Here is a 27,575-nt window from a genome sequence, read left to right on the forward strand (position 1 = left end):
AAGAAAGAAAGAAAGAAAGAAAGAAAGAAAGAAAGAAAGAAAGAAAGAAAGAAAGAAAGAAAAGGTGGGGGCCTCCATGGTGGCGCAAGGGGTTAAAGTGCAGCACAATGAGGCTCTTGTCAGCCACCTCAGCACAAACTTGATCCCCAACCCGGGAGGTGACCGACATGGCGACATGGCGTAGCAGACCCATCCTGTCCCCCGCTGCTCCCCTCAGCAGTGTATTTCCAGTTGATCTGCCTGTTCTGCTCCCACTCTGTCTCTGGTGAGACTTCTCACCCCCTGCATCTGGCTTGTACCCCAGTTTTTGTATCTATAAACAAATCTTTCAAAAAATAATTAATTTAAAAGTGGGGGGGGGGAGAAAACAGTATGTGTACTTGATATATTTCATTAGACCCAAGAATCAAGAGTTTACAGAGTATATGTTACCAAGCAACAAACTCTGCTAATCTTGCTTCACCAAATGGGCCTCCAGAGCCATCGGCAGGGTTGACTGAGTCTTGTTTGGGACTCAGAATTGTGCAGAGGAAGCCATGTGGCTGACTGAGCTCCCACACCCACCAGACTCTCAGCAAAAGGATTTTGGTTTTCTCCTCCCCTACATTGTGAAATCAGGACTAGCACACTTGTTTTCGGGGCTTCTCTCCTGTCACAGCTGGTCTATAACAAACAGACCCATGATTGTTTCTGTCTGTGACAAGGACCCATGTAATGCACCATGTTTGCAGGCTATTTGTGTCACTAGGCAATGCCCGTGCTACACCAGCCATCTAACTTCTTCTGCTCCTGGCTTTTTGTTTCCAAGAGATGCTTTTCTTTAACCTCTAATAATCTCTAAGCTATTTTAAAATATTGTTTTCTATGCAAAGATTAATTTCCCTTTATAAATAAAAAGTTCAAGGACAGCAGCAATGTTCACGCTTGAGGTTACCACATTATATTGAACTCTCGGTCATAAGCCTTTCAGGGAACCTGGCTTTAATCTTGAGACTGTGGGATTCATACTATTCAGTGTAACTAAAACCAGGGAAAGACATCTCTCATGCTCAAATTCTGTAGTCAAGTGGGTCAAAGTCTCATATTTTTTCCTTTGAATGAAAATGGCTTCTTTCAAAAAACAATCTGAAGCCCACTTCTCAACAGTGTGCTTTGAGAGACTAGGCAGGTTAACAAGAGCCAGGCATTATCTCTACTGAAGTATTAATTACATTCTTTTTTTCCCAACAGACTCGAATTAGAGGCAACTGAATGAAGTTGACGCAGTTTGTCTTTTGCTTCTTCCCACCTTGCTTTCTGCTGCCTCTTTCCCTCCCTACCCCCCAGGTCTGCCCTCTTCCAAAGAGGCCTCATCTCCCTTTCTCTAATCAAATCTCCCATCTTGAAAAGTCTGAGATCAATCTGGACTTTCCGATTAAAGTCCTACACAGGAAAATTAAAGGTGACCAATAAATTTAACTCCAAGGGAAAGGTGTTTGTATTTTAAGCAGTAATTTAGTTTTGACTTCAATCATTGGAATTGGGGGGGAGGTGTTAGCCATCAGGAAATAGCACAGCTGAGAACATCTGTCCCTTGCCTGCCCCCTACAAAGTCTCTCCCTGGCACTACCTGCAGTGGGCAGAAACCATAGGTCCTTCTCTCCTATGGCCCCATGATTGTTCCCACTTATTCAGGGGAAACTAAGATTTGGTAGATTACTCACTTGTCCAAGTCTCCTGCTGATCACATGGGGGTAATCATGGTAACTACTGCATAGGGTTATGGTGAAGGTGAAATTATCAGCTGCTTGTAAGATGCTAAGCTACCTAGCGATAAGAAGCACACAATTTAAACAGGATTTGTAGTTTTGTTCTTATTTATGAGTTGGTCTATGATGCGAAGAGAAGAGGCCAGCCTTAGGTATCCTCCAGCCTTTTTCTTTAGACCTTCAAGGCCCATGCTATTGGGTTTCCATTTACTCTAATGTTATAGTTTCCCTTAAAATACATTTAAGGACAGAGAGGTAAGTTGATTTAAAGAAAATCATTAGGTAGCAAGTAGCAGGTGGTATGGGAAGTGCAAATGATGGTGATGGGTGCGTATGAATGCCTGCTTCAGTGATTCTTCACTGCTCAAATCAGCACAAACGCTAACTGTTACAGGGCACCCCAGTGAGAATGGGGCCACCTCTTGGTGGGGCCTCACCTGCGCACTTAAAATTCAGTTGTACTGCGGGCACACACAAAAGGGTCAAAGTGGCTTTATTTACAAAAGGAGAAAAGAAAAGGAAACAACTGGAATATCTTACCAGCTGGGCTGACTTGGAGCTCTGGCAGCAAACTAACTGAAAGCCCTGAGTTACGCGGTCCGGAGAGCAGTTTCCCTAGCGAGAGAGGTGCAATGGTGCCCTATTTATCCCCCAATGTCCCAGAATTCCTGCTAGCTCCGCCCTTGGGTCCTCGCAGCTCTCTCCCTGGTACTGCTGGGAGTTGTAGTTTCCAATCACTGGAGTAGGGGGGAAGAGTCCAGAAAGCTAGAGTAGGGGTGGAGTCCACAAGAATCTGCACAGTTCCTTTAGGACGCCCTTCCCCTTAACATAACCTGGCACCATGCTGTGCCCACTCCCACTGTTCCCAGTCCACGCTAGCCTGTTGGACTCTTTCCTCTTCTAGAGGACTTAATCATCTTCTGACATTCTCTATACTTGATGTGTTCTTTTTATTATGCGTCCCTCTTTGCTAGGGCATAAGTTTCTCCACAGCAGGAATCTGTGTGTGGTTTGGTTTTTTGTTTGTTTTTTTTTTTTTACTATGTGAAAAGGTGCCTAAAACAGTGGCTGGCCTGTTGTAGGTGTCGCTAAATATTCAGTGACTGACTCAGTGAACGACTGATATTCACAGTGCTTCACAGCCTGGTCCCACCCAATTTTCCAGCCTAACCTTTTGTCATGCTTCCCTCAGTGCAACCGGATACCAGCAGCTTCCTGTAGGTGCCATTTCCGCTCCCATCTCCATGCATTTACTCATACTCTTCTTCCTCTGCCCTGAATACATAATCATTGATCTATGTGTAGATTTACTTATAAGAATTTTCTTTGCTCTCTGGGATTGTATTAAAAAAAAAAAAAAGATGAAACAACCCCAGTATGCATCAATAAGGACTAAGTTAAAGAAATCATAATACCGCCTACTTGATGTAGAGCAACTTGGCAATATCCATCCGAATTGCAAATGCACATAGCCTTTGAACCAGCAGCTCTGTTTTTAGGAGTTTATCCCACAGATATATTTGCTTGTGTGCCAAATGAATATGTGTTGGTGACTCACTGCAGTGCTTTAGTCACTCCTATTAGACACAGCAGTGACAGAACTCATTAAATTATTATGTAGAGCTATATTTATTGATGTGGGAAGATCATAATAGCTAACATTAATTCAACTTGCTATGTGTCAGGCACTGTGAGAAGTGTTTTTATATATTTTTATCTCATTTAAACCTCATAACATCTCTGTGAGGTAGTTACTATAATAGTCCTCATTTTACACAGGAGGAAATGGACTCAGGGAAGTTAATTTTCTTACTAAGTCATACAACTAATTAGTAGCAAAGCTGAGGTGTCTGAAATATATTACGATGGGACAGTATGTATACTGTGATCCACTTTCGTAAGGAAAAAAATCCCAAATAGATAAACGTATACCTGTGCATGTAAAATAATAGAAAGGGTTACATAAAAATAGTAACTGTTGGATGTTGGGATTGTGGGTACTTTTTATTTTCTTCTTTTGGATTATTATTTCCTGATTTTTCTGTTAAATGTTGGGGCTGATTGGAAGGAGAAATCAAAGCCAGGATGCATGAATTACTTGTCATTTTAAAGATGACTAAATTTTAAAAGTTTGGTGGTAGCAGGAAACGGTGACACAGATATGCAGGAGGGGTGTGGAGAGAGCTGCCCAGAGCAAAGGGCAGCTCTTGGGGCCAAATGCAGGGGGAGCCAAGAGAACCGAGGGTCAAAGGAACAGGTGGAAGAGGCCCCCTTGAGGAGGGAGACCCTGTTGCCAGGAGGCCGAAGGGTGGGGGGTGAGTTGGCATGGATGAATACAGAGAAGTGGGGAGAAGGGGAGAACTGAGAGAATTCCTGCTTAGTGGCCCATGTCCTGTCCTTGAAATCCAAAGCTAGACCCTCCCTGAGGGATCAGGGTAAAGGTGGGTTAGGGGTTTGGGAAGAGGGAGAGACTTAGAATAATCACTAGAGAAACTGGATATGGATATATAAAAGAACTGCTTCCCAGCCCTTAGGGCCTGCCGGGGCTTGCTGTCCAGGTTTCATAGCAGAGCCAATTCCATGACCTTCTCCAACAACAGCAGCCCGGCAGTGGGGGTGGGGAGGATGGATGGTCTGGATTTTCACAGGGCTGGGGACTGGCAGAGCAGGAGCTGCAGAGGGTGGCAGAGAATGAATCCAGGTATCACCACTAGTGGGACTGAAATAACTGATCCTTGGGAGGAGGGGAGGAGATCACCAGGCTATTGGTGACCCGAGGGAGGACAGGATGGAGGTGGTCATGGTTGGCCAGAGAGTGTAATAGAGAGAGACAAACAGGAGGTTGAAGTCAGAGGGGTGTGTTTTTGTTTGTTTGTTTGCATTGGAGTTGTTGACGCAGTGTCCTTTGGGACCTTGGGGGGGGGGGTAAGTGAAAAAGAGCAGCAAGGAAACTGTGTGTGATAAAAGGGCAAGATCTGCATTAAGAAGACTCCTACCTGAAGCAACTTGGCAGTATCTACCAAAATCCCCAGTGCAGGTCCCTTTCATCCAGCATTTTGGTCATGGAGGGTTTCTTTTATAGACAGACCTACTTGTGTTGTGCAAGATGGATGTGTGAAGCAAGCCACTGCAGCCAGCGCGCTCTGCAACTGTTTGGAGACTGGAAACTGTCCATCAACAGGATTTGACTACTGAAATAAATGATGGTTCGTAGAAAGGAATGGTAGGTGATGGGGAGAAAAAGGAAGACACTCTAAGCACTGATAGGAATGATCTCCAAAATATTTTGTCAAGTGGAAGAAGCAAGGTGCAGATCAGTGTGGTTGTTTGCAATCTGATTGCTAACATAAGCATAAAACATCTCCAGGAAACTACATAAGGATCTGTTAATATTGGTTGCCTCCAGGAAGGGAGGGCACTGGTTGGTGAGGGTGGGGTCTAGAAGGTGATGTGTCCTTTTCTGGCACCTTTTAAAAAAATCTGAATTATACTCGACAAAATTGCATATATTAAAAGTGTGCAACATGATGTAACTTTTAATTTTTGAGTCATGTGAATGTTGCTGAGAAAATAAAGTAGCAAACTCATTACATCTATATGTGTATATAATATGAATCTCTTCTACAGCTATGAAATCACTAATAGCACAACAAAAACTCCCACTAGAAGTCCACTTCAGAGCCATCAGTTTGCCAGGGTAATGGACAGGGACTTGGATGAAATGAAATTGACCATGTGTTGATAATTGCCAAAGTTGGGTGATGGGTATATATGTAGGACTTACTTTTCATTTGAAACATGAAATTGCCACTTTTGTAGGTCGAAAATAGTCACATTTCAGCAATTTGATGTGATTTGAACAAATGCTGTCCTCACTATTTTTATGTATTTTCCATATAGAAGTTTTCAAAGAAAAAAAAGAGCCCCCCACCAGGCCCTTGATAAAAATATTCATGTACTTCTCATCTTGACTCTTGTATCTTGTAATTGAGTGGAAATTCCCATTCTTCCCTCACTTCTGAAACAGCAGGGCTTTATTAGGACCCTTTATTGGGGGACCAATTTTGTTCTCAGGATTTTTCCTATTAACAGCAATCTCTTCCCATCCTGTTGTGTGTTAATTGGGTACTACCTTATCCTTTTGCTGGTAAAGCTCATCCTGTACTCAAAACATCACTTCTTTACTTTCTTCTGATCATTTGACATTCTTGCCCTGCGTTACAGTTTATTATTAGCAAGTCTAAATATTTGGGAACCATAGTCATTCAGGTTATTTAAATTTATCAATGCGGGGACTGACTTCTGCACATTCACTATACAGCATCGCAAAGTTGTCCCAAGCCACTGTATTCAACTTTTCAGCCTCAACTTGTTAGGCTGTGTTCCTCAGAGGCTATGGTGACACTGACCTGGCCCCTGACACCTGCTTTATTCAGGCCTTATTGTCTGTCCTCACAAGGCAGGTGGTTTCCTCTTGCTGCTTTCAGACCCACGCATCTCCCTGTATTCCACACTGTCGGTCACCTCTGCTTGTATGTCCCGCTGGCATCCTAAACTTAATTAGTTCTCCCAACTTCAAGTCTCACCTTCACAGCTCCATACAGCGTCTCCTCTGACCTGCCTCCAGGTAAGTGTGTTTAGCTTACCTCCCCACAGCCCACCCTTCATCATGCTGAATTGTGCCTTCCTCCACTTGGTCGCCCACCCCCATGCTAAGCTGCTGGGGTAAGGACAGAGACCATGCTCTCCCTTGAATATCTCACACCTAACACAGCATCAGACACATGGTTAAATTCTTAAAGGAGTATTTTAAAAAATTTAATACGGAATAATTTCAATGTACAGGTAATTGTATGCAAAAAAAGTACAAAGAACTCTCATGTCTCAATGTAAAGACTCATTTATTATTAACACCTGTTACCTTTACATTTTCTCAACCTAAACACACAGTTTTTTTTTTCTGAAATGCTTAAGAGTAAGTTACAGACATCCTGTCCCTTTGATCCTTAACACTTCAATGTGTATCTCCTAAGAGAAAGGACATTCTGTTATAAACACAGCCAAGTTAGAAAAGTCAAGAAATATAACATTGACACAATACGCTATTATTTAATTTACAGGTCATATTCAAATCTTGTTCACTCCGAAGCCACAGTTTTTCTGGTCCGTGATCCAGTCTAAGGTCACACATTGTATTTAGTTGTCCTGTCTCTTAATTCCTTCTTAAGTCTCCCTGAATCTCAGCAACCTTTCATGGCATCAACATTTTGGAAGCATACAGGCCAGTTATGTTGTAGAATATCCCTCAGTTTGGGTTTGCCTGCTGTGTTCTCGTGACAAGAGCTTATATGTGTTTTGGGCAGGAGTAAAACATAAAAAACCTATAATGATTATTGGGGATATTAGCTGTGATTACTTGGTTATGATGATGTCTGCCAGGTTTTTCCATTGTAAAAATACTAGTTTTACACTTAATAGCTAATAAATGGGGAGATACTTTGAGACGACAAAAGTAATACCTTTCTCATCATACTCACTAGTTTTGGGACCATTGATGACTCTTGCCTGCTATTACCATGTTAATTGCCAATAATGATGCTCTTTCTTCCCTTTGTTTTTAAAAAAACTTTTGTCCAAGTAACACCGCTTTCCACCATTATATCAGTTTCAGGTGGGCAGTGTTATACTTTGACATCTGCATATTCTGTATTGAGATTACCACCTAGAGTCTAGTTTCCATCCACTATCATACAACTAACCCTGTTTACCTCCCCTTCCCCTCTGCTTACCCCCATTCTATTCTCAAATCTAAGAGTTTGTTTTTGTTTTGTGCTGTTTATCTGCTTTGTTTCTTTGTCTCCCACATGTGAGTGAAATCCTATGATATTCCACTGTGTATATACAACATATTTTTCTAATTCACTCCCCCATCCTGGGAACCTATTGTCACTTGGCTATTGTTAATCGTGCTGTGATAAACAGTATGCAGATCCCCTTCAAGTTATTATTTTTGCATTCTTGGGGTAGAAGCCTGGAAGAGGAATTGTTGGACCAGCTGGCGGAGATATGTTATTTTGAGAACCCTCCCTACGGCTTCCCCACAGGAGCTGACCCTGTCTACACTGCCGAGCATGTCTACACTGCCACTGACGGGCTAAGAGGTTTCCCTTCTCTCTGCATCCTCTCTAACACGTGTTGTTTCTTGCTTTTGGGAAACAGACATTCTCCCAGGTGTGAGATGATCTCTCACTGTGGTTTTGATTTGCATTTGCCTGATGATAACTGATGATGAGCATCTTTTCATGTGTCTGCTGGACATACACTTATCTTCTTTGGAGACGCTTCTGTCTAGATTGTTCTGCCTGTTTTTTTATTAATCAGGTTGTATTGTGTTGTTGTTCAGTTGTATAATTTCCATAATAATACATCGACACTCATTAAATGAATTCTTGATTTGTCTGGCAAGAAGATATGCTGTCCCTTGTTGGGACAGCAGCCTCTGGGGGACCACTTGGCTCAAAAGCACAGGATACCTTGTAGTGTCTGGAAACCTTAGGTCCGGTCAGCAGACCCCCTGGCAGTCCTGCTGGTCTTTATCAGGGCCCACAACGGACTCCTGGTTTTCCCAAGATTACCTCCGTGCTAAGAACTAGAAGCAGCAGCTGCCTGAGGCCCCTGTATAGGGGTCTCCTGCCTTCCTGCTCTTGCTATTTCCCATCATATTGGAGACCAGATAGGGTCAGGGCGCAGGGAGACACTTTGCCTTCCGTTGTGGAACCCTGTATTCCGCACAAGCTCTTCTGACATTTCTAGTCACCTGGAATCAAGGCATCATTTTCACATGGATTCATGCATAGGACTACGTAGAGGGCAGAGAGAAGCTCTGTGGTGGGACAGTGTTGGTTTAGGGTCTGTTATTCACTTCCTGGGGCTGACCACAAACTGGGTGACTTAAAACAACAGAAATGTACTCTCTCGCAATCTAGAGACTAGGCCTTTGAAATAGAGGTATGGCAGGTGTGCTCTAGGGCAGGATCCTTCCTTGCCTCTTCCTGCTTCTGGTGGCCAAATTTGTCTCTGGCTTGTGGCTATATAATTCCTGTTGCCACCTCCATCTTCAATTAACCTGAACTCTGTGTCTGTCTGTCCTCACGTCATAGTTTCTCTATGTACGTGTCTGTGTCTAAATTTCCTCCTTCTTTTTTTTAACCAGGACACTAGTCCTATTAGAGTAAGGTTCACCTTAATAACTTTATTTTAACGTGATTACATCTGCAAAGACCCTATTTCCAAGTAAGGTCACATTCACAGGAACTGGAAGGTTAGAACTTCAACATATCTTTTTGCATGACTCAGTTCAACCCATAATGGGAACCACGTCTGAAATCCAACCAATTTAAGAACACAAAGTGGAGTGCTGTTGGCTGTAACACTTCCACCCAGTGTTACAGTGCGCTCTTCCCTCCTGCTCTCTGCGGCCTTCACTTGCTCACCAAAACACAAGGCAGGAAGATGAGGTAGGCGGAACATATTCAGCCTCCTTGAAATAGACTTTGGGCATAATTTTCAAGCTAAGTGATCACAAGCTATTCATGTAACCATTACATGGAGGGCAATAATAGAGAACAAATCAAGTCTGCAGGGTTCTCACCCCAGCAATCCCTTATAGAATTCTCGTAGATTTGTTGCCATTTGACAGATGAAAAGTATAAGACCCAGAAAGGTGAAGTGACATCTCTCCAGTCACACAGCTTCTGACTCAGTAAATTCAGCAGGGGGAACACTGTTAAGAGGTTATTTAGGTTAAGCTAAGCAGAGCTTTTCTGGCAGCCTCACTGATGAAGACCCAGAAATGGACTTAAGGGACTATTACTCCCCTGGAGACACTTAGTGGTTATGTGTTGGCTGAACAAATGAATGGATGCTTAAATCTGAGACTATAACTCTGGTTTTTATTTCCTGATCCACTGCTTTTTCCACTGTTCCTCAAAAATTACTGTAGATGTGACTGGGTCAGTTTCAGATTCTGTTGCTCTATTTCACAGTCATTGGAAGTCTGTAATAATAAGCATATCAATCTGTAATTTATTTTTTCCTGCTCCATTTTGGTAAAATGATCAAAACAACATCTTGTCTAGATACTTAAACCACTGCCTTTAAGTTTCCTTGAGCACATAAGATTAGTTCAAACTGCATTTGCACTAAAAGCGGGCCTTTGCACCCAGACAGTTTTTCACTCTGACAGTATGTCACCCTCATATCTTTGAATGGATTGTTGAGAGTCCCTCGAGTCCATTTCTGGGTCTTCATCGGTGAGGCTGCCAGAAAAGCTCTGCGTAGCTTAACCTAAATGACCTCTTAACAGTGCGCTGTGTGCCAACCCTGCACTAGGTGATGGGGGAGGAAGAACAACATGCAGCTCGGTTGAGGAATTTCCGGGGTGGTAAGCCAGTAGGTCTCCACGTGGGAAGCAACGAACAGAGCAGAGAAGGCTGTCATTTGCTAAGCACCTGTTAGGTGTCAGACAACATACAAACTCTATAAAGCAGGTACTACCCCGCATTCATCAGGTGAGCAAACTGAGGGGCAACAGTTTGCCAAAATCACACAGCTAGTACGTAGGTTGAGGTAGAATTTGAACCCAGGCCCCTCTGGCTCAACATAAAGAGAATAATGTGAGACAACTTTTCAAGAGCCTGATTGCGTGAGGCAGATGGGAAGTAGAGAAGTTTCAGCGGGATGCATGAGGTCAAGATGGGGCCTCCGGGTGTATGAGTGTGTCAGGAAGCTGACAGCCTGTGGCAGGTGCTCCCATTCCAGATCCCTTTATAACCTGCTGGTCACAACCACCTGTTCCCACTGGAAGGGTCAGGCTCTGTCTGTCTCCTTTTGGATGTGCTCAGGAGGTCAGGAGAGGAAGCTGGCTCACATTTCCACATTCAACTCAAACTGCCCCCTCCCAGGCTTGCTGACCTGTTACTCTTCCAAGTGCTTGAGCTCCCAGGGTATTTTCTCCACGTTTCTCAACCTTAGAGGAGCTCCCCTGCATTGTGTGGTGGCTGCTGCCTCTCCTTTCAGAACCCCAAGAACCCAGACCTTCCCTCCCTTCTTCCTGCCCATAGACTTCTAGTCACGTCGAAGGCGTAAAAGGAGTTTAACGTGTTTCTGTTACTTTTGCATGGCAGGGAGAAGAGCTGGCTTAGTGAGATATAGAATCTTCCCAGTCTGCTCAAAGGATCAAGTAGCTCCATCTGACATGTCAGTTCTGCAGCTTAAAATAAAGAAAAGGGCAAAGCATTCTCTGATTTTTTTCTCCCCAGTAAAGAAATTAAAATGGAAAAGTTCAAGAGTCAAGGAGTCAAGAGTCAAGGGGTGGGAAGGTAAAGGTGAGGCCCTCTCAAAAGAAAAAAATTGGATGAGTAGAGAGTTTTGCAGGGGACTTAAATGCAGGATTGTGTTTAAGGTGTGTGTGTGTGTTTGTTTTGTTTTGTTTTGTTTTAACTTTTTAGTTTTAAATAATTATAGGTTCACAAGAAGTTGCCCTTTACCCAGTCTTCCCCAATGATGACATTGTACATGATTATGGTACATATAAGGCCAGAGAATAGACATGCACAATGTGTGTGTCTAGTTCTTTGCCATTTTATGACATACATAGATCCATGGAACTGCCACCTAAATCAAAATTCAAATTACTCCATCACCACAGAGCTCTCCCTGGTGTACTCCTTTATAGTCACACCCCTCACACACCCCTCCACCATCCCTAAGTTCTGGTAATCATTAATTTGTTCTCCATTTTTATAATTATGTACTTTAAAAAGTACGGTTTCTGGGCCCTCCCTGGTGGCACAACGGGTAAGGACGCAGCACTGCAAGCCAGCCGCAACCACTTCAATGTGAGTTTGATCCCCAGCCCCGGAGGTGGCTCACGTGGCACAGCAGACCTCTCCTGACCCGCCCACTGCTCCCCTCAGCATTGTACTTAGTCGATCAGCCTGTTCTGCTCCCCAATCAGTCTCTGGTGAATCCTCCACCACCCCTGCACCTCTGGCTTGTATCCCAGTTCTGTATGCATAAATATATAAATCTTTTTTTAAAAAAAAAAAAGTAGTTTTGTTTTTTTTTTTAAGAAAATAGATTGGCACTTCTAGCTTTCACAGAGCTGCAGGCTCAAAGGAATGACTTTCCTGACATTTCAAGCCTGGATTCCCTCTAGAACATCTCTCTCTAGTGTTCATCTAGTCCCTGAAGCACTTGAAGCAGAACTTTCTTCAGGATTTTGGAAGTATTGAAGTATTTGATATAAATATTTATAGTAAAGACAGTTTCTATATCTCATTCAACAATTAGCAAAACTCTTTCTTTTAGATTAAATATTACAAAATGCCCTCTCGTGGTGATTTTCCCATCTCGTACTGTTCTGTCCCAAACACACATCTACATTTCCTCATGAGAGGGATGAGATCTAGGAATCCTGGAACACTCACAGAAAATTCCAGAAATCCCTTAACCATGGATTAGTGTGTTGACACCTGTGGGAATGGCTATAATCTGAAAAACAAGAAACAAGTGCTGGAGAGGTGCGGAGGGAAGGGAACCCTGTACCCTGTCGGTGGGAATGCAACCATTATGGAGCGCAGTATGGCGACTCTTCAAAAAATTAAGAATAGAACTCCTATATGATCCACTAATCCCACTTCTGGTATTTGCCAGAAAAATGCAAAACATAAACTCAAATATATATGTGCACACTCATGTTTATTGCAGACCTATTTACAAGTGTCAAGAACTAGATGAAACCTAAGTGCCCATCAACAGGGGAATGGATAAATAAAATGTGATGTACATATACATCATAGCTTATAAATAAAATGTGATGTATATATACATCATAGCAACCAAAAAAAAAAGAGATGAAATACTGCCATTTGGAACAACATGGATGGACTTAGAGGGTATTATGTTTAGTGAAATCATCCATGTAGAGAAAGACAAACACCGTGTGATTTTATCCCTATGTGGTATGTAGAGAAAAACGAGTTAAAAACAAACACTATATGAGACCAATTAGTGGTTATCAGAAGGGAAGTGGGAGTGGGTGAATCGAGAAAAAGGAGTCCTGGTGTGGTAAATAATGAGTTGATGTTTAGTGGTGAACTTTATATGTGTGTGTGTGTGTGTGTGTTTATACACATATACACACACACACATATATATATATTTATACACACACATAATCTCAGTGTCGCACTCCTGAAAATTATATAATGTTATAATGCAATGGTACTTCAATTAAAAAGAAGTTGCTGGCTTCCAGTAAATTGGGACCTCTCAAATGTTAGTTAAGTGTCGACTTTATTTCCTAGGCTGATTGTATGTTATCTATATGATATCTACCAGGGTCATTCTGTGAGGAAACCCCATCTAAAATCTAGTTCTCCTGGAGCAAACTCCCAGGATGAGAGAACTTTAAAGGGGGCCTCTAAGCCCCCATAGCATCAAAAAATAACAACTCACTCATGCCAAATCCAGAAAAAGGCCAGAATTAGGTCACTGGGGGTCCATGGCTAGGATTAATTTGGATGCCTACTCCCTTCCCCCCAGACTGTTTCTGAGATATTTCCACTTTACATGGACTTAACTCACTTTTCACAAATCCAGACTCAGACCCATTAGGATGTGATTGGTAGAAGAAATAACTTAAACTAACGGTTGCATCCATAGCCATGTCCCAGGGCAAAGATTTGGAAACGAGGGTGTATGGGGAGCATCTGACTTTGGACCAGGAGAGACTGCAGTCCAGTGAATACTCCCTTCCTTCTTGAAGTGGGGGTAACATGCCCCAGCTCCCTGTTTTCTGAAAAAGGGTCCCTACCTTCCAGAACATTCCTCACTTTCTCTTGGGTAAGTGGAGAGAACACGGGGCCAGCTCCCGGTCAGAATGCTGTCCTGGGCTGCTCTCTGGGAGGCTTTTTTTGTGGAAGGCAGGGAACTTTTACTCCAGCCTCAATTTCCTCATCTGCAAAAGAGGGATAGTAAGTATCCTCCTAATTGCACAAAGGCAGTTGTCTACGTAAACATATTGATTAGAAAGATGTTGCTGAATATTCCAGAGGGAAAACACAGTGATTAAACCAATACAGTATTAAAGATAATTTTAGGTGGCCATGTTGGGGGTGAGGGGTGGAAGTAATATAAAATTAAAAGTTTAAAGCTGTTCCCGAATGTTTACAGAAACATGCTTTAAATAACTTAAAATCATACCTATTCTATCTTAGGCCTATTCTGACTCTATTTTGAGTATTATTCATTTTAATTTTTAGCACAAGGACAAGGTTGACCATAAAATATTGCGAAATCTGTTAGAATGTAGGATTTTTTTTTAAAGAAATGTGGGATAAAGTGATCCAAAATGTTATTTACAAGACACTAAAAAATTGATTTCATGCCTAAAGACAGTTAGTTCTGTTGAGCCAGCAGCTGTACTATTTCACAACAGCAAGTTGGATCCAGGTCATGTGGTTGTAAAGTCCAAAGTCAATCATAACCCCCTTGGCTGCAGCGGACCACTTTGGTGCCTCTTCACCTGGTTTTGTGAGTGTGTGTGTGTGTTGTGTGTGTGTGTGTGTGTGTGTGTGTGTGTGTGTGTACAGACTGCCCTGAAGTGGATCCCTGGGGCTTTGACCTGAGAAATTCATCAAGTTCCTGCTAGAGGCTAATTAATCATCACATCAGCTTGCTGCAAACCAACTAGCCATGCTGATCATTACTGCAGGTCCCCAGAGTCAGTCAGGGCAGCAGAAAGAGAAGGAAATGGCCTCATCTCCTCCCAGGATTACAGGAGGAAAGTTCCTGGCATCTAATGAGTTCCTGCTAAACTGGAGGTGTGCTCTAGGAATTAGGCTCTTTCCACCTTTTCCTCTTATATTCCCTTCAAGATGCTACCCAGAAGACAGTGATTGCTGAGGCGCCCAGCAGTGTTCTCTGCCACCTGAGGAGTTTCCGGGTAAGAGATTCATGCTCCCACAGAGCTAAGACCGCCCCGCTGGTGGACAGTGAAATTGTAGCTGAGTACCTAGCTTTCCTTTCGCCATGATGTCAAACTGTTCTGGCTGATTTGTTTTGAGAGAGCTTGTGCTTTGCAGTTTGCTTCATATTTAGGTTAATGGTCACTGTCAAGAGGAAGTCACTTTGATCATTGCTCTAGTTCGGGGGTTGTTTTTCTTTTTATCCTGGCCACTCTGAAGCAGTGCCTGGTCTACACAATACCATAATAACTGGTGGAATAGGGAACAGGCCTGAAATCAGCAGTGATTACAGAGAGCGAATCATTTCTTGTTGTTGTGGAGATGACTGGTTATTTTTGTGTTGTGTAAACACTTACCATCTCCATTTCTTTTTGACCGCGTTGCCCCAAAGTGAACTCTACCTGGGAGAGAGCAGACTCTGAGTGGTAAAAAATCATAGATTCTGAAGGCAAGCCAATCTGTTTCTTAGCTGTGAGAGACTGGAAAGGCCAAATCATCTCTCTGAGCTTCAACTACCTCTTCTGTAGAGTGGGCATGATAATATCTGCCCAGTGTTGTCACTGAATGGTTACAAGGCTATTTCAAGTGTCTACCCAGGGTGTGGCAGTCAGTGTGTCTTAACTTTTAATCACGTGCAGATCACGTGGGGGAACTTGTAAGCAGCCAACCCTGATTCATTAGGGGTGGGGTAAGCTGGAAGATTCTTCATTGCCAATAAATGCCCAAGTGATGCCCGTGTGGCTGATGCACACCACACTTGGAGTAGCAAAGTTCTAGGTATCACTTGCAAAGTGTCTATTACAACTGGTGCTTTCTCCATGGTCAACCCAGAACAATTCAATTATGCATTTTAAAAGCTCCCCTTTTTCGCAAAAGCCATACCATCTACCAATAGCTATGTTCCTTTTACAAAATGTATATCCTTGATATTGGCCATAGTTGATCATTTCTGAAGGTTTATTATACTATACGCTCTACATTTGTACATTTAACACTTGCTTCTTTTTTTTTTTTTTTTAAAGATAAAAAGGAAAACCTTGACAGGATTTTTAGGGCAGTGAAATGACTCGCTACAGAGTATAATGGGGGGTGGGCTCACTAATGGCACAAAGGGTTAAGTAAAGCTGTCAGCAGCCACTGCAGCATGAGTTCGATCCCCAGCCAGAGAGTGACCCAGAGGGCACAGAAGACCTCTCCTGTCTCCCCGCTGCTCCCCTCCGCAGGGTGTTTCAGTAAATTGGTCTCTTCTGCTCCTCACTGTCTCTGGTGAATCCTCTCACCCCCTACCCCCACCCCACACCTCTGGCCTATAGCCCAGCTGCTATATGCAGAAATAAACAAATTAAACCTAAAAAAAATAAAATCTATAAACACTTAAAAAATACATGCTATAATGATCACTATATACAGTTGTCCGAACACACAGAGTACACAACACCAAAAGTGAACCCAAATGTAAAGTATGGACTCTGGGTGATAACGTGGTATCAGTGCAGGTTCAACTGTAACAAATGTGCCACATGGGATGTGCAGAGAAGAGGTGTTGGGGGAATATGGGAACTCTCTGTACTTTCTGCTCAATTTTACTGTCAACTCAAAACGGCTCTAAATAATGAAGTCTATTTTTAAAAACTCAAACAAACAGAAAACACCTGTTTCCCAACAGTCGAGGACAGCAGAAACTACAGGTTAACTAATACAGTGATTATTTCGAAAACATGTTCATTAGGAGAGTGACGGCTTTTCTTTCGATTCTCCAAACAAATCCATTCCTACCTAGCCTTGCCTCCAGTGATTTATGATGGTGCAAAAGGCACATACTGTGGGATTTCATCTGTGTTTTTCTATAACGGACTCGCGTGCGTGCTCACATTCTGCCAACCACCCTAGAGTTCAGCACGTTCCCCTCGCCTTAACACAAACAGTTCACACTTGCTTTTGTTGGATGAATTTTACATTTTTTTCTCTCCACCTTGGTGGACTAAAATCTGTCTACATCTTCATGAAAACATCTCATGTATTCTTTAAAAAAAATTTTGTTATTAAAGTAATATTGATTTATAACATTATAAAAGTTTCAGGTATACAGCCTTATAAATCAACATCTGTATATATTACATTATGATCACCAAGAAGCTGTGTCTGTGCATCAACATACAATTAATCCCTTTAACCTGATTTACCCAAACCCCACCCTGACCCCTGCCCTCCCCTGTAACCACCGAGAGTCTAAGAATGTGTTTTTGTTTTGTTTTTTTCTTCCATATATAAGTGAAATCATACCATTTTGTCTTTTCAGTTTATTGTCTTTTCAAGCCTTTTCCCAACTCTCTGAGCTGCCCAGCCTCTGTGTTCATTAAGTCAGTGATTCACAGAGGACTCGCCCAGGTAATTAGAAAATGTGTTCAGTGAGATGGACATTCCCCATCATCATCTTCCTCGATGGGCCCAAGTTTTATAGGTACTGAACTGACATAGCCCAGGGTAGGGGTCACTTTAATTTGTATGATGAAGTAACAGGGGCAGATCAAAGAGAAACTAAATGAACAAAATAAACAGCCACTGGAGCATACTCTGTTCGCATTTTTTTGTTCTCTAGGTCATATAAAGCCTCTCCAAATCAGTGTCTTAGATTCTTCTTTTTCCTGCCTGTGGCTTACTTCAAGGGTCAACTCTTTATTTAATCCTGGAGTGCTGTTCCCTCTGGTATGTTGTTTACCACCTCCAGATGATAGGTGTCGCAGCTATTTTCCTAATGAGAGGATCACCCACTTGACATCCTGTTGCTGGGCGAATGCTGCTAGGCCCAAGGGGGGCCTCCATTTCAATCTTCTACTGCAGCTACGAGATCTGTCCTCTCCCCGCCCAAAACAAATTTCCTTTAGGTCTACTTTAAAGTGTTTCTTTTAGGCATGTTCTCTCAAAATGTCAGTTCTTTAGCTGCTACTAGAAGCCTTCCATCTTCTCTTTCCATGTTCACGTGGAAGCCCTGTTGTTGTCTCATGGGCTGCTATCATCTTTCCACTACATTGTTCAGTGAATGAAAATGTCTAAGGAGACGCTCTTTTCCAGAATGCCTTCCAGAAAACTGAAACTTCACATGCTGACTTTTCCAACTCTTATGAAATGAACTCGTGTGGCACAACTGTGCAGGCCTGACGATTTCGAGGTGGCAGAAACACCTGCGGTGACAGATAATTACAACTGTCACCGTGCTCCTTGCCAAGCGTTTCCTGTTCACTGGCTGCTTTCGGGATGATTCAGATTTGTCTGGAGGGTGACAGCTCCTTCTTTACCGCGTCCCTGATTCAACTTTGTCATACCTGTGCCCTTGCTGTAAGCTTGCTTCTTCCTCATTAGTCTCTGCTCAGCCGCTTTATTCATGGCAAGAACATTTTTTCCTTCATGGTGCACAGGAAATAATGGCACATGCATCACGGTCTCAAATATCTCCCTGACAATTGTTGTGAAACAGCTCTCTTCGCCTCTGACACTCTGTGGGCCTTTGTGAACTCAACCCTCTCTGTATATTTATTAATCAAGCCCACCCTTCAAGAGCCAGCCCAGGTCCCCCGTCCCCAACTACTTACAATGCTGCCACCCAGCTGCTAAGGCATTTGTGGAGGGGCCACAAAAATGGAATTGGATCGATCACATGCTGTCAGAAGTGCATTTTTCATTGCTACCCTTCCCTGAACCAACACACACCCCAGTCCAGGCAGGGCCGACACACTGATAGCTTGTCAGGCACCTTGTTCTTGTTGATTACAGCCTGTCAAAAGGTGACTGGTTTTGAATTAAAGAGGAGGATTCAAGTGACATGAATTAAGTAATCTTCTAGGAATAATGCAACTTTTTTTTTTAATGATTCTGGGAATCTACTGTAGAAACTCATTTCTTTTTTTTGGGGGGGGATCCTTTACAAAGCTGATAAATTACACCCTGCGAAGAGGAAAATAACAGTCAAGGAGAGACATTGGTTATGAACTTAGCCTGTGATTTGAAATACGGCTACTGGGCCATCAAAAATAGACAGCTCCCAAGAAGATAAAAGATTTCATTCTTCCAGACTGTTGTCTAGCACCCTTATGGTTTCATTTGTTTTAAATCTGTGATACTTTTGGAGTTGATCCTGACAGATGCTGCAATCCAACTTAATGTTTTTCCAGATGACTATCCAGTTGTTTTCATGCCACTTATGGACCAGTGTACGTTTTCCCTCCACTGATCTGCCCTGACACCTTAAGTACACCGAATTCCTGGCTAGATGCAAGGTCTACTTCTGTATGTCTAATTCTTTTCCACCATCTATTCATGTGCAGACGCCACACAGTGGAATTAGTGGGCTTGTTTAAATTACTGGAAAAGACTTTCCCCTTCCTCTTGTTTAAGTTTCCTGGCTATGCCTCATTCTCTAGAATCTAAAATCAATTTATCCCAAAACTTCTTGGTATTTGTATTGGAATCATGTTGAGTTTATATAATTTTGGAAGAAGCAAAAGCTATGTCAGGACTATAGTTCCAAAACTATCCCAGATCTTTCCAATTATTTAAGTCTGGCCTGCATTTCCAAGAGTGTTGTGGTCTCCCTTATTAAAAGGCTTTGAAATATTTAGAACTTTTAAAACTAGGACTTATTAAATTTTTGCTGTTATCAATGAATTATACCCTTCATTATTATCTTCTAACTGGTATTTGTATAACTCTGATTTCTAAGCTACAGGTGGGGTAGAGTAAGGTTTTCTATTTCAAAATCCAGAACCACGAGAGACTTGTAAATTCAGTTACCCCAGAGTACATTTTACGGGGTAAAAATGCCATAAGCAAAGTCAAAACAAAAATGATAAACTGTAAGGAAATACTTGCAATTTATCACAAATGCTCCTGCAAGCCAATAAAGAAATGAAACACCCACCCACAAGAAAGCAGAAAGTGGGGACAAAGACTATGAATAACATAGCTCTGTGAAAAGATGGTCAACCTCACTAAGAAATTACCAATCAGATTGGCAGAACACGTAGCTGATGAGACTGGGAAAACAGGTACTCTTGTGCATTGCTGGTAGAGCTGGTTAGGAGGCACTGGTAAAAATGAGTTATGAGCTACAAGCCATGCAAAAGCTATGATGCAGCATAATCATTGATGTAGAAAATGCTCTAGAACATAGTCTTAAGTGGAAAAAAAGCTAGGTATAATATTAGCATAGTATATAGAACATTACTGCTTCCACAAAACAGCATAAAACATGTTTGGATGAAGAAACAGTGGAAACATATTTAAACTAATAAAAGTGGTCACTTGTAAGGGGCTGAGCAGAGAGGGACACTCAGGAGTGATTTTTCACTGTATAACTTTTATAGTTTTGGTCTTTAGAAGCATGTGACTGTTACTTATGCAAAAAAAAATTAAAAAAACAAATTAACTCCCTTGATAAATTAAATTCAAGACCTTTTAGCTCACATAATTCCCTGACTTTTCCCATTTAACAGGAATAAGACTTAAAAATAGGAGCTTTAGGAAACAGACTAAAACTTTGAGTTCCTCAGAGGTAACCAAAATAAAATGTGTAAATAATGTGAAACTCAGCTCTCCATTTTATTTTATTTTTTTTGTTACGTCTGTTCTTTACAATGTGTCCTCACACACACGTGCATGCACTTACATGTGCACACTCATACACACAAGACTTTGAGATGGGTAAACAAAGATAACCTCCAAACAGAAGCTGTTTCTACAAGTTCAAAACGGATCACAGGTATGTGCTTTTCAGTCATTACACCATGTACAGACACAATCCACTTGATGATTTATGCTCCCAAATGGTTAAACAACAAAGATTTTCTGGGAAAGGGTTTACATAAAAGCTTTTAGTTGAGAAGCAAAGTACCGTTTCCTGCAGAAAACAACCTCAGGCATACATTTTATAGTGACGTATATTCTTTGAGAATACAACAGTAGCAGTGCATTAAATTCTTTCTGTAAAAAAGAGCTGGAAGATGATTTTTCAAGAGACTCTTAATACATTGTGCTCTCAGATATAAATTCTAAACCAAAGATCAATTATAACGACAATATATGTTAGAGATCAAAAGAGGCTATAAAGAAATGTAAATAGTTGTGCTTTGGGGACTTTTTTTGGTTCAGTTGTTTTAATAATAAATAGAAACTTAAAAAATGTCTCAGTGTCTCATAGAAAATAGACACAGATACCACTGATTTTCTATACTTGGCTTCGAGTATAACGGTGAACAGTCATCTCCACATAAGCCACCCAGCATCTGATCGTCCCAATCTGGGCTGGTTGCTTACAGTCAGGCAAGGGGCTGGGGAGAAACAATGAACTGATTTTCCTCTTATTAACATAAAATATTGTCTAGAAGTAAAGTCAGGGTGAACCTAGGTCTCCCTTGCTTTAGAATTTCTGGACCAATAGAGAGGTCAACCTTCTTTTATTAGCTTTAAAAAAAGAAAACTATATCCTTGGTGTCCAGACCACAACTTATTTTGTAGTTCACCAGATGAATTAAATGTGTCCTGTCTTCTAGGAAACCCTAGGATAAACATGATTTATGCTCTCTTTATACCCTCCACACATTAACTGCAAAACTCTTATTTTAGAAACATCATGGCAACTGTGTATACAGGACAAGGTATGACTTACATAGTAACATTGATGGTAGCTAGGAAATAAATTTAATTTTATTTTTACGATGATCAGTTTGCTGTTTTAGGCCTTCAACTTTGAAGGACACATGACCTTAACAATAAAAGTGAATTAGGAAAAACAATGAGAAAATAACAAGTGTTTTAATCAAAGTCTTTTGCATGATAGATTTAGATACAAAAAGAATTTCTTCAAATAATTTCATTCTGTCTGTATCATAATATTCTGGAGTCCTTTCATTCTGTCTGTATCATAATATTCTGGAGTCCTTTGAATAAATTATAGAGTAATTTAAAATATATATTATGCATTTGCAATCATTATTAGTCATTCAATAGTTTGTAGCATGTTAATGGAGTGAAATCAAGATAAAAGGCAGTCCACATTCATATTTTCATGATAAATTTGCTTCAGAAGTCAACTGAACTCCTTACTCATGTTCTAAGAATAGCCATTGTGATAAGACCTAAAAGGAAAAAATTAGAAAATGGTCAAACATGTGTTTTCCAAAACCTTCCATTCAATAGGCAATTGTTTAGCCCTCAATGAGCAAATAAATATAGAGCATAGTCAGATACTCTAACTAGAATTCAAAGTCAATTTAAATTTAGTTGATATTATATAAAAGAAATCCAATTTACAGCAATGGACAGTCACTGGGTAGATTTAATTAAATCACTCACGTCTGGCCACAGCTAATTTTTTACCCATCAAATATACCTCCCACTTGAACCAGTCACATCAGCTATAATAATAGCAGACATGCCATTTGAAAGTGTCAGTAAAGCCAGCTGACTTCATCAAGAAAAACATGGCAAGCCTATCTGGGCCCTAGGGCCACAGAGAGACAGAAACACAGTATTCCTGCTGGGCTTGTCTCTTCTGTACTCCATTTTTATGCATAAAACCATGAAAATATAATAATGTAATATTAGGCCCGACCCTAAATGAGTAGTTAAAAAAATAAAGTGAGTGATCAAGTCCACATAAGAATAATCATGTAGGACAAGGGCAGTCAGAAAAGATGTCCCAAAAGGTAAAGAATAAGCCCAAAAGACACACAAGAACACTGAACAATGAGATGAGATGGGTGGGCATCTTAGGAGAGAGAGGGCATGCTAAGGGCATGGACATGAAGGGAGGAGAAGGACCCCAAGTGAGCTTTTGGGGGCTCAGTAAATAATGTAAGCAGCTCTAATAAAGACTTTACGTAGGAAAGCAGCTAGACAACATTAGCTCACAGGTTTCAGAGTATGGAGGGTCTCAGACATCAAACTACAGAGCTAAATTCCATTCTATGGACTATGGAGAGCCCATGGAAGGTTTGTGCATAGAAAGCAGTGATGGCCAAACCAAAACAGAGTGGGAATCCATCTGACAACCACGTGTTGGACGATTTTAAGGGGAAAAGAGTGACAGAAGGTATAGGAAGAGAAGGTACACAGAAGATAAGGAAACAATTTAGAAGACAATTTTGAAATTTAAAAAAAAAAGTGCAAGCCAAGAGTCAGAATAATGACGAGAGCTGGCATCTCAGAAGAGATAAAAGGAGGCTTTGAGGAAAGTCTGTTGTGGCCAGATCTTTAACCCTTGACACATGGTAGGTACTGAATAAATGTTTGTTCTGCTGAACTAATTGCCTCTAAGGTTGCAAGCAGGATGAATGCAAGAATGACTGAACAGGAAACAAGGGGACAGGTTTAAAGAGAACAGTTCACAATCTGAAAAAAGACGGCCTTGTTCAACCTTCTAAGGGTAAGCACATCATCCGAATGTTTCCCTAAGCACAGCCGTCCAGGTAGAAATGCTGCACCGTGGCCATATATGTTTTACCATGTCTACCATGGCCAATCGGCAAAGGGACTACAATGCAGTTCATACAGTGTTAGGTGATAGATCAATAAGCTGTAAAGAACTGTCTGATCCAAAAACGAGATCTTAAAATGCACCTTACCCCAAACATGCCTTTGAAGCAAACTTATGTTTTCTAAAAAATAAAAATAAACTACTACCCCCATACACACATAAGACAGCCACTACCACCTCCAAGGCATAAAAATTACTTACACACATGCCCCAAATGCACCTGGAAAAGGCTTACCTAGGATATAAGCAGCCACTAACTTCTGATTCACACTTAAGTGGAGGTAGAGAGGCACCAGCGATTCCACGTCCCCCAGCGTAGGAAGCATCAGTGCTGCAATGCATACCACTCCCAGGAAGACCGTTAGTAAACTGGGCCCTGAGGAGACAGCTCTGTTTTCTGTAAAAAGACCAAAGTCCCCAAGTTGGCTTCTAATAACAATTTGAGACAAATAATACTGAGCATCGACCAGGATTCTGGTTTTGTCTGACTTCTGTCTTTCCCCAACATTTCCAGTCCATGGAGACTTATCTACTGGATTTATCTGAAAGCCCATGACATCACTCTCTTAGTCAAGACAGGATAGAACATTGAAAAGGCTTTCTGTGGTGTCCAGTTGCTACTTAAAAGAACAGTAGTAGCTTGCCCTCTTCCCCTACCCTGGAACCAGTAGAAAGTGCTTGAGCAGGGCCCTACCTGGTGGCAAATTGGGTTAAAGCACAGCAGAATGAGGCTATCCTCAGCCACTGCAGCATGAGTTCCATCCCCGGCCAGGGAGGGAGCTGACCCACATGGCGTGGCAGACCTCTCCTGTCTCACCCGCGGCTCCCCTCAGCAGTATATTTTAGCATATCTCCTGTTCTGCTCCCCACTCTGTCTTGGGTGAATCCTGTCGCCCCTGCACTGCTGGCCTGTACCCCAGTTCTTGTGCATATAAATAAATAAATAAAACTCCTTTTTTAAAAAAGTGCTCAAACATATATCATCTGTGTGTATGTATATAGATTGTATGTGCTAGTGCTGTAGTAGTACACTTAACGGAAAACATACAACAGACTTTCTAAAGAATGGGTTCATGTGACAGAAATGCTCCTTTATTCCTGCACCCCAGTGCATGGTACAGGAGCTCCCTACCTTCTGGGAGTGTCTCAGGCAGGTCTTCATACAGGTCGGTTCTGAATAATGACAGAATCCTGCTACCATTTTTGAAAATGGCAAGCCACCCAGAAGCCTCTGTTTGAATGTTATAGAGGTGCCTATGGAAACCTGCCCTCTATACTACCCCAATTTATAGCAAAGGAGCAGAAGAAACAATGCCCAGGAAATACTATCCTCTGTGCAATAAACTAATCACAGGAGAATGCCTGAAACCATTTATATGAGGTGTCTGAAATAGTCAAACTCATAGAATTGGGGAGAATGGTGGTTGCCACGGATTGCTCACCAATGATTTGCATAAATTCTCATCACTGCAAGATGAATAAGTTCTAGAAATCTGCTGTACAATTCTCTACCATAAACACCACTGTATTGCACACTGGAATTTCGTGAAGAGGGTAGAGATCATCTAAAATGCTCTTACCACAGCAAAACAAAATTTAAACATCTACTGTCAGGTCTGCTGGTCTATGGTTCTGCAGTTCTGGCTGTATTTGTACAATACACATACCGAGATTTCTAAGAAGCCCAGCAATAGCATTTTCTGATATATGGCTTTCCCTACTACCCTTCCTTTCATTAAAAGGAATAGCCAACAGCAACACAATCTTTGTGTTTTATTAATGAAATAACACTGTTCATTTTATTATTAAATGCAGCTTTTCTAAATTATTAATACCTTTGCTGTTGTGTGAAGTTTAATTGAGTCTCCCAAAGCCAAATAGGTGAAAACAAATTCAAACTTTATAATCATTGCTTGAGCTAGAACAGCAGCATAAATACCTTACAAGTCTTACTTTAGTTAACAAATTAAGTCTCTTTATATTTGTTGCAAAATTAAGGTTTCAAGTAAAACATAACAACTACACTACTCATTGCAAACCCACAATAAGATAATTTCAAGGAATTTTTAGTATTTAAGAATTCTAAAACATTTGCATAAATGTTTGAAATTTTTCAAAATGGAAATAACTTCTTTTCCCCATATTACAGGGTTGTTATAAAACTTTTATAGAGATATAAAAAAACAAAATGCCTATATACTTCCATTTCCTAGAGATAACACTGTTAGCAGCTTGGTATAGATCCTTTCAAATTATATAAATGCCCATCATCTCAGCAGGTAAAATTTTTTCTAGAAATGAGGCCATATTATACATGTTGCTCTACAACTTTTTTCCTCTCATTTGGAAATACATTTGAACCTCTTTCTATGTCAATATATACTATCAATCATTCTATCAGATCCTTCCAAATGCCTGCCTGACTTCCATCTGATAAATACTCATAATTTAATCAATCCCCAATTGAAGGGCTTTTAAGTCATTTTCAATTTTTTATTATAAACAATAATAAAGAACGTAATTTTCTTAAGCCAGAGGGCACTTACTCAAACGCTGCATAGATATAGCAGTTCATTAGTAATTGTTGGGGACCGAGGCCGGCATCTGGAGTCTGTCAGCAGCCATAAAAAGGTGAAATGGAGTCCGGATAGAGAAAAACATCCGGGTTGCAAAAGGCATGTGGGAAGAACCCCCTTGCCCCCACCTTTTCCTTTTCCTCTTTCTTTTCTCACCCATTTTCGTCCCTCGCGAGAACCATGTTATCAAACACTGCTACATGTCTAGTGTCCATTGGCCTTCTCCCTTCCTGGCATCCCTCTCCTCCTGTATAAAGCTGAGATAAAACCCAATAAAGAGCTCTTTCTTTGTTCTGCTACACGCGTGTGACTGCTTCCTTTGTTTGCCGGACCTGGGGCCCCGACTCTCCGGCCTTGCTGGTCAAGGTCCCCCGCAAAGTGGCGCCCAACGTGGGGCCTCCAGGCTCACCGGCGGTTTTCTTTCTCTCACCGGTTATCGGTTTCCTTCTCTTTTTCTGACCGATAATCCCCCAGGCCCAAGGCCCCATAAGGTTTTACCAGTTTTCTTTATCGGCTGTTAGCTCTCTTGTCTAACAGTCCCCCGGGCTCATGCCCCCCGTTTTATGAAGATTTTTGAAGGTGTTTTACGTCTGCAGACCCCACTCTTGCCGCCCGATCAGCGGAATTGACCTCTCCTACAGGTAAGTCCCCCTTCTCGGAAGCTTCCAACTCACTGAGGACTATAACGGGGACTCTGGCCGTGATTGTCCGGCAGACCTCCGATGTCCCAGTGAGAGGGGTACGCACCCCACCATGGCCTTTACGGCTACGGTGGACCCCTGTATCTTCCTCCCCCTGGATCCTTAAACTGTTATAGCTTCTATTTTGCTGCCACTTTAGTTTTATGGTTGTTGTAGCACCAACACGGCATTAAAAACATGGGACAGGAGCTTAGTCAGCATGAATTGTACATCTCCCAGTTAAAAGCCACTCTTCAATCTAGAGGCATTAATGTTAAAACCAAAGATCTCCTCAGTTTTTTCGATTTTATAAAAGAAACTTGTCCTTGGTTCCCCCTCGAAGGCACCATAGATTATAAACGTTGGTTACAAGTGGGGGATGCCCTCAATGATTACTTCAGAACATTCGGCCCCGGCCCTCCAAACCCTGCCCCCGTTGCAGAAAGGGATATTATTGGGCTAGAGACTGTCGTTCCACCACCAATGTGGAAGGAAAGCCCTTGCCTCCCCGCTTATCAGACCCAAACGTAAGCCACTCCTCCACCCCTCAGCCGGGAAACGCCAGGAGGGGTCAGCTCCCGGCCCCGAATCTAACAATGGGAGCATTCACCGTGGGGCGGCCTCAGACAGTGCCCCCCACCCATCCTTTTCAGACCTCACAAGGGCCACCCCAGGCAGCGCAGGACTGGACCTCTGTCCCTCCTCCGACACAATACTAACGCCTGAAATGGGCTATCAGCAACTCAAAATGGGAGTTTTTGGGCCCCTTTCCCCCAACACCTTTGGTTTAATTCTAGGCAGGGGGAGTATGGTTCAAAGAGGTTTAAAGGTCCTTCCAGGTGTAACTGACAACGACTACACTGGAGAAATTTCAATCCTGGTAAAGACAAAAAGCTTTGTTAAAATAGCAAAAGGCCAAAAAATAGCTCAATTAATCCCAGTTCCCATGATCAGGACTAGTCACCACCTTATCTCCCCTGAGAGAGGCAATGATAATTTTGGCTCCCTGA

At 41.9% G+C, this 27,575-nt stretch overlaps 2 protein-coding genes across 2 annotated transcripts in view; one reads left to right on the top strand and one right to left on the bottom strand.

Moving 5' to 3' along the window:
- LOC101627333 (protein FAM122C) overlaps positions 1-17,387 on the top strand; it is a 57,218-nt gene extending 39,831 nt beyond the window's left edge. Inside the window, 2 exon segments of the mRNA XM_012727078.1 lie at positions 14,690-14,757; positions 17,379-17,387. Of these exon segments, the coding sequence (XP_012582532.1) occupies positions 14,690-14,757; positions 17,379-17,387 (77 nt within the window).
- Positions 17,388-20,370: 2,983 nt separating this feature from the next.
- The window catches only part of MOSPD1 (motile sperm domain containing 1), a 24,994-nt gene continuing 17,789 nt past the window's right edge, over positions 20,371-27,575 (bottom strand). The window contains exons 5-6 of the mRNA XM_004685830.2: positions 23,545-23,706; positions 20,371-21,909 (exon numbers count right to left, since the gene is read on the bottom strand). Of these exons, the coding sequence (XP_004685887.1) occupies positions 21,878-21,909; positions 23,545-23,706 (194 nt within the window). The 3' untranslated portion in view covers positions 20,371-21,877. The remainder of the gene's footprint in view (positions 21,910-23,544; positions 23,707-27,575) is intronic.

The sequence above is a fragment of the Condylura cristata genome, unplaced genomic scaffold (genome assembly GCF_000260355.1).
Source record: "Condylura cristata isolate star-nosed mole 26May11 unplaced genomic scaffold, ConCri1.0 scaffold00019, whole genome shotgun sequence".
Lineage (NCBI taxonomy): Eukaryota > Metazoa > Chordata > Mammalia > Eulipotyphla > Talpidae > Condylura > Condylura cristata.